This window comes from Carlito syrichta, unplaced genomic scaffold (genome assembly GCF_000164805.1).
Source record: "Carlito syrichta isolate Samal-C Ts95f unplaced genomic scaffold, Tarsius_syrichta-2.0.1 Scaffold301542, whole genome shotgun sequence".
NCBI classification, from domain to species: domain Eukaryota; kingdom Metazoa; phylum Chordata; class Mammalia; order Primates; family Tarsiidae; genus Carlito; species Carlito syrichta.
This window is the reverse complement of record NW_007245638.1, coordinates 1036602-1046197: the sequence shown is the minus strand read 5'-3', so window position 1 is coordinate 1046197 and position 9596 is coordinate 1036602. Positions and strand designations below refer to the sequence as shown.

General features: G+C 48.0%; 1 protein-coding gene across 4 annotated transcripts in view; it reads right to left on the bottom strand.

The window, feature by feature from the left end:
* Positions 1–4061: 4061 nt before the first annotated feature.
* Positions 4062–9596, bottom strand: part of WWC1 (WW and C2 domain containing 1) — a 99531-nt gene continuing 93996 nt past the window's right edge. The window contains exons 20-23 of one of the 4 annotated variants that reach the window (XM_021710792.1): positions 8125–8358; positions 6948–6950; positions 6757–6878; positions 4062–4822 (exon numbers count right to left, since the gene is read on the bottom strand). In XM_021710792.1, the coding sequence (XP_021566467.1) occupies positions 4756–4822; positions 6757–6878; positions 6948–6950; positions 8125–8358 (426 nt within the window). In that variant the 3' untranslated portion in view covers positions 4062–4755. Of the gene's footprint in view, positions 4823–6756; positions 6879–6947; positions 6951–8124; positions 8378–9596 lie in introns of all 4 variants that reach the window. The other 3 variants (XM_021710795.1, XM_008054834.2, XM_021710793.1) reach the window with 3 other exon arrangements.

The following is a 9596-nucleotide window of genomic DNA, read 5'->3' as shown; positions in this document are numbered from 1 at the left end:
ACAGGCACGTGCTACCATGCCCGGCTAATTTTTTGATTTATTGTAGAGACGAGGTCTTGCCAAGTTGCCCAGGAGGGTCACGAACCCACGGGTTCAGGCAATCCACTCACCTCAGCCTCCCAAGGCATGGGATTACAGGCTGAGCCACCGAGCCTGGCCCGACTAATTTTTTGATTTATTGTAGAGAGGTCTCGCCATGTTGCTCAGGCTGGTCTCAAACCCCTGAGCTCAGGTAATCCTCCCGTCTTGGCCTCCCAAAGTGTTGGGATTACAGGCTTGAGCCACTGTGCCTGGTGATAAAAAGTAAAATTATTTTTAAAAAGTAAACAATAATAATAATGTAGGCAGTAATTTATCTGTAGACATAGTTATACATGTGTAAAAGGATGTGTGGACAAAGAAACTTGACACTGTTTGTAAATGCAAGTAATTGGTGACAACAGACATGTCCACCCATTAATTTATGGTACATTCATTTAGTGGAACACCACATGGCTGAATGAATGAGGGAGACTATTGACAAAAGACAATGTACAGGGCAGTATCTTTATGATGGACTTTTAGGTAAAAAAAGGAATACACATGTGACGGGGGACCCCCACAAAACTGGAATCATCTTTTGGAGGGCGGGCCCTGGTAGTGTAGGCTTCCCCGGCTAGGTATGTGATCTAGGAACCCACTGGCATCAGTGCACCAGCTAGCGTTGTTGTGAGAGGCTACATTCGGCTTCAGTGTGTTCTTTCTGGAGAGTCTTTCAATGCCTTTGCCCATTTCACGATGAATGATTTACAAGCACATCTGCCCACACCACGTTGGGTGTTCAGCAGTTTTTGACCATAAAAGGCATTACCCATGTGCCCCACCCTGCCTATTCAAGATTGGTCTTGCCTTGAGCAACTTTTTTGTTTGTTTGTTTCCCAGAAGAAAAAAATTCTCAAAAGGAAAGGTTTTGCGGATGTGGAAGAGGTGAAACCAAAAAGGGTAGAAGCACCTAAAGGCATCTAAATTGGTAAGTTCAAAAACTGAGTGGAAAAAGTGTCTCCAAAGGTATATTGAATCAGAGAGTACTTTGAAGGTGGAATTTAAACATGTAAGAATAAATACACAATTTTTTATAAATAAATTTCAGGGTTTTGGGGGTCCCCCTCCTATAAGATTATACACGCATTGCCTCTCTGGAAGAAAATGGCAATATATGATAAGTTTAGGGAGGGAACTGGATGGGTGGGAACAAAACTGTGAAGATGATTTACTTGTCACTGTAGTGATGTATTGTAAAGAGCACATGCTGGGTTTAATCCCAGTTCTACCTCTTACCAGCTGTGTAATGTTGGGCCAGTTAACATCTCTGGGCCAGTTTCTTCAACTGTAACACAGGGATGATCATAATAACACCTACATCACAGGGTTGGTGTGATGATAAGCGAGTTAAAAATAACTCAGACTTCAGAACCATGCCTAGATCTGTCAAGTGAGTGGAAAAATTTGCTACTATGGCTTTTCCATACCCTTTGGATATGCTGTAGTATTAACTATTCAAATAATAAAACTCATTGTTACAAGAATGCAAGGGTAAAAAAGGCAAAGGATCAGTTTCAGGGTGAATAAACAAATTTTCTCTTCAAGTAATTTAAATGCTGGGTGTGTTAGCTCCCAGTAACTCTGCATCTCTGTACTGTGGGGTCACATGTATGTTTGGGGGCTGGAGGTGATGCCCTGAGCTTGATAGAGAGGGGTCTGCACCCTGGCATGCAAATCATCCTTCAGTCTTTCTGTTCTATCCCAAACCTTCCTGCCTTTCTGATTAGAAATGACAAAGGTGTAGACAAAAAAACAGACCTTGGGGGAAAAATTTTCATCACATTCATTCATTCAATTCATTCTACAAATATCTATTGAGGATCTGCTCTCATCAGACCTAACAAAATGCATGGCAAACAAGATCCCTGCTTTAAGAGCTTATGTTCAAAAGGGGAGGGACAGATGAGCCATTACAAGATTTCTGCAGACAGTGCTCTGAAACAAACATACCAGGCTATTGTCCCAGAAAGTGACTGTGGGAGGGCAATGTTGGACAGGAGGGCAACATAGGACTTGCCCGGGTGGAGAGGGCTTTCTGAGGGGTGAGGCTGGAGCTGGTCTTAAGGGTGAGCAGGAGCTGGCTGTGGCAAGTCGGTAAGAGGAAGAGTGTGCCAGGCAGAAGGAATTAGGACTGCAAAACTCCAGGGTTGGGAAGGACACAAAGAAGGGTCACATGACTGGAGCCTGCTTAGGAGGGGGAAAGTTAACTGGAAGAATCTTAGTTGTAACCTTTTTTTAAACTTACATTTTTTTTTTTTGAGTTGGAGTCTTACTCTGTCTCCCAGGCTGGAGTGCAGTGATATCATCACGGCTTACTGCAGCCTTGAACTCCTGGGCTCAGGCAATCCTCCTGCCTCAGCCTCCCAAGTAACTGGGACTATGGGCATGAGCCATCACACCCACCTAATTTTCTGATCTTTTTTGTAGCGATGAGGTCTTGCTATGTTGCCCAGGCAAGTATCAAACTCCTAGGCTCAGGCAATCCTCCTTCCTCAGTCTTCTAGAGTGCTTAGATTGCAGGCATGTACCTTTGTGCCCGGCCCATTTTTTACTTATTTATTTTTTTGAGTAGGAGTCTCACTCTGTCACCTAGGCTGGAGGGTAGTGGCATGCTCCTACTGGCCACCGCAGCCTTGACCTGCTGGGCTCAGGCCCTTCCACCTCAACCTTCCAAGTAGCTGGAATTACAAGCATGTGCCACCACAGCCGGCTAATTTTTTGACTTATAGAGATGAGATCTTGCCAAGTTGTTCAGGTAGGTCTGAAACCCATGGACTCAGGTAATCCTCTCACCTAGCCCTCCCAAAGCTCTGGAATTATAGGCATGAGCCACCGCACCTGGCCTAGTCTGCATTTCATTTTTTAAGAGCTGGGGTCTCACTCTGTAGCCAAGGCTGGAATGCAGTGGCGTGATCATGATTCACTGCAGTCTTAAACTTCTGGGCTCAAGTGATCCTCCCGGCTTGGTCTCCTAAATAGCTGGGACTACAGGTGAGTGCCACCATGTCCAGCTACGTTTTTTAATTTTTGTAGAGACAGGGTCTCGCTATGTTACCCAGAGCTCCTGGGCTTGAGCAATTCTCCTGCCTCCTGAGTAGTTGGGATGTGAGGTCTGCTCCACCCTGCATGCTGAGTCTGCATTTTTAACAGACTGCCCCAGGCAATTCTGATGCAGCTGGTGCAAAAGACTTTGTCAGAGAGGGACCCAAGGAAGAGATGTGTTGTTGCTGCTTGTTCGTTGAAGGCTGACTTCCAAGTGTCTGCAATAGCCACTGCAGAGCTCTAAGCTGTGTAGGGATAGGGGCCCACAGGAGCAGCATGAAACACAATTCTTGTACTCTTGGAGCTACTTCAATGAATCTGGGGACCAGGTGAAGGGATGCTCTTAAGAGAAAATGGTGACATCATCTCTCGACGGGTGGGGTGGAATGCCACAAGAAAGAGCACAGACAGCATCCCCAGTCTAACTTGGGAATGCAGATGCCCCACGAACTGAGCCATCATTTTAATTAAATGAGCAGAGCAGGCAAAAGGAAAAACAATGTTGCCAGGATTGGGATTGGGTGGGAAGGTGACTCAAAGGGAGAGAGTAAAAAAATCAGGGAATGGCTGGGTATGGTGGCTCATGCCTGTAATCCCAGCATTTAGGGAGGCGGAGGCAATAGGATTGCCTGAGCCCACGAGTTTGAGACCAGCCTGGGCAACATGGCAAGACCTCATCTCTACAATAAATAAAAAAATTAGCTGGGTATGGTGGTATGTGCCTGTAGTCCCAGCTACTTGGAAGGCTGAGGTAGAAGTATTGCCTGAGCCCAGTAGGTTGAGGCTAAGGTGGCCATGAATGTGCCACTATATTCCGGCCTGGGCAACAGAGTGAGACTTAAACTAAAAAAATAAATAAATAATAACCAACCAAACCAAAAAAAAAAAAATCAAGGAAACAGAGTAAAAGGTGGAGACAAAATGAGAATGAGAGGAAATTCTTTCTGAAAGGCCACTTTATTGATGGAGATAGAACGGAATGGGGTTCCCCACAGCCCTCCCCTCACTCATGTCAGTGGCTTCACTGGGCATCTGAGACCCGTGTGGCCAGTGGCCTGCACGGGCCGCTCCACGCAGGCGGCCACATAAAAACACATCACAGCACATGAAGATTCGTGGATGTACCTTGGAACCCCCCCACAATGGTCTCTGTGCATTTTTTAATATTGTACAAAATATGTTAACTAGGAAAAGTTAGCTGTACTGTGACAGGTGCAGGACATCCTTAGAGGATTACCGTCCCCAGAACATGACTTCTTATTGCAGTAAGACCTCTAAAAGGCAGAGCTGTACAAACAAACAAACAAATCTAAATGATTTTAAGAACAGCAGCAACTCAACACTGCTTTAGTTCATTTAAATTTTCTTTCCCAAAAATACATTCCTAAATATACAAACTATACAATCTTGTCATTTTAATGCTGGTTTTTTTGTTTCTGTTTTTTTTTTAAATTTTTTGTTTTTAATAATAACAATAGAACCCAAACTAAAAAAATCTGTTCATCTTGAAACCAAAAAGAGTGCTAGAGGACTTGTGACTCGGTACCTTCATATAACACCACATAAATAACTTTAGCCACAGTCAGTGTTCACAGCGTGGTCAGTGGAACAAAGGGAATACTTTTCTGGTGATTAGACGTCATCTGCAGAGAGGGCTGGGATATTCATCCGAGGCCGGGTAAAAAACGCCATCTTCTCCCTGTGAAAGATCCATCCTTTTAGAGCAGGGATTTTCAACCTCACTCCACAAATATTTTGAGCAGGATCATGCTTTGTTATGGGGGCTTTCCTATGGATTCACTGTAGGGTGTTCAGCAACATGCCTGACTCTACCCACTAGATGCTCGTAGTATCCCTGGCCTCCAGTATGACACCCAAAACAGTATGGGCAATGCCAAATGTCCCGGGGTAGGGTGTGGGAGATATCCTCCCTGGTTGAGAACCACTGCTTTAGAGGACCCATTAGTGTAGCCAACCACTTTCAGTTCAAATCAGGGGTCCTCTTAGAGCTTAATAATTTTTTAGTAGGGGTCTCACTCTGTTGCTTAGACTGGAGGACAGTGGCATGATCATGGCTCACCCCAGCCTCAAACTCCTGAGCTCAAGTATCCTCCCTCCTCAGTCTCCTGGGAAGCTGGGATGTGCAACCACTCCTGGCTAATTAAAAAAATTTTTTTTGGCGGGGCTTGGTGGCTCAGCCTGTAATCCCAGCACTTTGGGAGGCCAAGGTGAGTGGATTGCCTGAGCCCACGGGTTCAAGACAGGCCTGGGCAACTTGGTGAGACCTTGTCTCTATAATAAATAAAAAATTAGCTGGGCATGGTAGCATGCACCTACAGTTCTGGCTACTTGGAAGGTTGAGGCAGAAGGCTCGCCTGAGCCCAGCACGTCAACGCTGGGGTGGCCATGAGCGTGTCACTGCACTCTAGCCTGGGCGATAGAGTGAGACTCCAACTCAAAAAAAAAAAAAAAAGTTTTTTTTTTTTGTAGAGGTGAGGTCTTGCAATGTTACCCAGGGTGACCTCGAACTCCTGGGCTCAAGAAATCCTCCCACTTCGGCCTCTCAAAGTTTAAAAGGGCTTCTGGACCACTTCCAGTGTTTGTTTTAGACTCTCAATTTGTTAAAAAAATTGAGAGATGCCCGAAGATGGTTATACAAATGACAGTACATTTTATTTTTGTTTATTTTGAGTCAGGGAATCACTCTGTTGCCCAGGCTGTAATGTAGTAGCACTGTGGCCTCACACTCCTTGGTTCGGGCGACTTCTGCTTTAGCCTCCTGAGTAGATAGGACTACAGGTGCATACCACCACACTCAGCTAACTTTAAAAAATTTTTTTGTAGAGATGAGGTCTTGCTATGTTGCCCAGGCTGGCCTTGAGCCCCTGGGCTCAAGCAATCCTCCCTCCTTGGCCTTCTAAAGTGCTGAGATTATAGGTGTGAGCCACCATGCCTGGCCCTGTTAGAGTTCAAAAGCGTTTCTGGACCACTTCGTTTGTTTTAGATTCTCAATTTGTTAAAAAAAAAAAAAAAAAAAATTAAGAGATGCCCAATCATGATTATACAAATGACAATATGTTTTAAATGTTTTTATGCCACAAAGGAGTGGTTTTATTCAGCACATACATAAACATGTGTGCCCCATCTCAGAAGACCAGAGGTCTAAATGCTTGGCCCTCTGCAGAGGAGAGGCCCTGGCCAAATGGCATTCAGGGCCCTCCTAGGATATGCACAGGTCCAGCACAGCAAGAAAGCACCTCTCTGGCAGGCAGTGGGCAAAGCCAGGGAGGCCCAGCAAGTATCCATCACACCTAGGACATTTATCATTCAGCCAACCTCTGCAATTACCAGGGATGGAAACACGAAGAGGAAGGCTGGAGCAGGTGGCTCCTTCATTAAATAAGAGGATCTGACAAATTGGCTCGAGTTGTATAGGATCTGATAAAGACAGCCGAAGCGAGAGCACCGCAGAGCCCACTGATCGTCATGAATGGCCTGGTGGGGGCGGACATGTGTCACAAAGGAAACTGGGGCTCTGTGAACAAGGCTGGGAGCGGTGAGACCTCGGGAAGAAGGCAGGGCTGTGGGCTGCTGGGGAAAGGGCGGGGGAGAGCTGGCCATGCCCCCACTTACCTGAAAGACTGCACTTCGGGGGGCTCCTTGCAGCTCTGGCCTCGGAGTCTGTGCACGTCCTTGGCGGCTGCCCTCATCATCTTGTCTGTCTGAAGCTCACCCTTGTGCTCCACTCGATCCACCTGTAGGGCAAAGCAAGGCAGGCCTTGAGCAGGACAGAGGGCCTCTAGGAGGGGGTGGGCAAGGAGAACTTGCTATCACAGACGAGGAGACTACTGCAGGAAAGGCCTCCCACTTCTGCTCCACCGTGGGGTCCACTTCATCAGAAGGAGAATGGGAGGCGTTCACGTCAGCTGTCCCAGTGGCTGGATTTGGGGGCCAGGGAACGGAATACCTGTGTGGGCCTGGGGAAGTGAGGAGATGAGGGTTGCCTGGTGAAGTGTGCGCTGATTCACATAAGCCTCAGGACACCTAGGAAGGTAGAGTGAATTATCACCTCTACCCTACAGACCAGGAAACTGAGGCTTGGGCATATTAAGAAATTTCTTTCTGGCCGGGCGTGGTGGCTCAGCCTATAATCCCAGCAGTTTGGGAGGCCAAGTTGAGAGGATTGCCTGAGCCCGAGGTCTCGAGACCAGCCTGGGCAACTTGGTGAGGCGTCGTCTCTACAATAAATTAAAAAATGAGCTGGGTGTGGTAGCACATGCCTGTGGTTCCAGCTACTTGGAAGGTTGAGACGGAAGGTTCACCTAAGCCCAGCACGTTGAGGCTGCAGTGGCTGCGAGTGGTGATCATCATGATCATGCCACTGCACTCCATCCTGGGTGACATAGTGAGACTCCAGTGGAAAAAAAAAGAAAGATGGGCAGGCAATGGGTCGGGTCAGTGTCCTGTCTCTATTCTATTAAAGTTGGTATCCTGGGCCGGGCTCAGAGGCTTAGCCTGTAATCCCAGCATTTTGGGAGGCCGAGATGAGTAAATTGCCTGAGTCTGCAGGTTCGAGACCAGCCCGGGCAACTTGGCAAGACCTCGTCTCCACAATAAATTAGCCGGGCGTAGTAGTACATGTCTGTAATTCGGCTTCTTGGAAGACTGAGGTGGAAGGGTCTCCCGAGCCCAGCAGGTCGACACTGGGGTGGCCATGAGAGTGTCACTGCACTGTAGCCTGGGCCACGGAGTGAGACTTCCAAAAAAAAAAGGTGCCCCACATAGAGGAGGTGCCCAATATGTCTGATGAATTGCATGATGAACACATGTGGACAGAAAGGATTGGCACAAGACACAGGGCCACGAGGTAAACGGGCCTTGCAGCCTGGTCTGGGGTTGACAAAGCTGAGTGGGCAAGGGGACTTCCAGATCCCTCTGCGGATGGGAACTGCTCTCCCCGCTCTGGGCTTCCTTCCCCTGACAGCACCAGGAGGCACTCACCCGTCTCTCCAGCATCCTCAGCAGCAGGCGGAAGCGCTCGTCCTCCCGCAGCCACTGCGGCAGCTCCTGCTCCCCGTGGCTCTTGGCTTGCTCCAGTTGCTCCTTGAGCTCCTTCAGCACTGAGATCTCCTGGGTCAGCTGGCTGTGCCAGGTTCTTGTGGCCTGCAGGTCCAATTCAAGGTCCAACGAGGTGCGGATCAGGCGCTCCGAGCGCAGGGACTTGACCGAGGAAGGCTGCGGGGGTGGCGATGTGATCGTTAGTGGAGCCCAGCCCGGTGAGCCCGCCCAAGCCCCTCTGGAACTCAAGTACCCTCCCTCATTTATCCATGGGCTTCCACTCCTGCTGAACAGGGCTTGCCCTCCCCCAGGAAGCCTACCTTCAGTTCTCCCACCTAGACAGCCCCTGTTAACTGTCCCAGGCACGGTGCAAGGCCCTTCCCTTCCCTGGCCTCATCTCATCTTCTCAACGACCCTGTGAGGTCCTGACTGCTATCATCTACACAGATGAGGTGGGCAGCGGTGAAGTCACACAGGTGTAAGTGGTCAAGCTGAGGATCTGCCCCAGGCACTGGCTGCAGCACCTGACCACCTACTCTACACTGCACCAACATCCACACTCTCAGTGATTCGGGTCACTATTCTGTTCTGAAGTTGTTTCCTCAATGCAGATCTGTTCGCTTTGGGAGCAGAGGTTATATCTTCCTGAGTGTGCTCCTATCACCAGCATCTACTGTTCCTGCTTTCCCAGTCTTACAGAAACAGAGTCCTTGTGTTCCCTTGGATCCACTTCTCTTCCTCTTTACTCAGGCCACCTGGTTTATGTGGGGGCATTAGGGACAGGAATTGACCTGAATCTGACAAATCAGAATCTCAGTGACTGGTTCAGAGGCATGTTATCTAAGCCCAGCCATTCATACTCAGTTCTGGCGCTGGACTGGGTACAGTGGCTAATGCCCGGAATCCCAGCTCTTTGGGAGGCTAAGGTGGGAGGACTGCTTGGGGCCAGGAGTTTGAGATCATCCTGGGCAGCATCGTGAGACCTCTGTTTCTACAAAAAAATTAAAATGTAGCTGGGCATGGTGGCACACGCCTGTAGTTCCAGCTATTAGGGAAGATTACTAGATTGAGGCCGCAGTGAGCTATGATTGTGCCACTACACTCCAGCTTGGGCAACAGAGTGAGACGCTGTCACTTTGTTGAACTACTTGAAAAGAAGTAATGTCTTAACACAGAGGTTGCCAAGTCAGCAATAAATAAAACCTGGAACTGATCATGGTCATCTTTACTATCATACGGGGTGACCCTGTTTCGGTTAAGCTATATGGAGGGAGCAGTATCATGAGAAGCCTGATGACATTGTTTCAACATCTGACTCAGTCCATGCCTGAAGGTAGCCCAATACCCTGGACTTTTCCAATAAATGAAACAATGAATTCCCTTTTTCATTTTTAAGAAATTTCAGGTAAGTATTT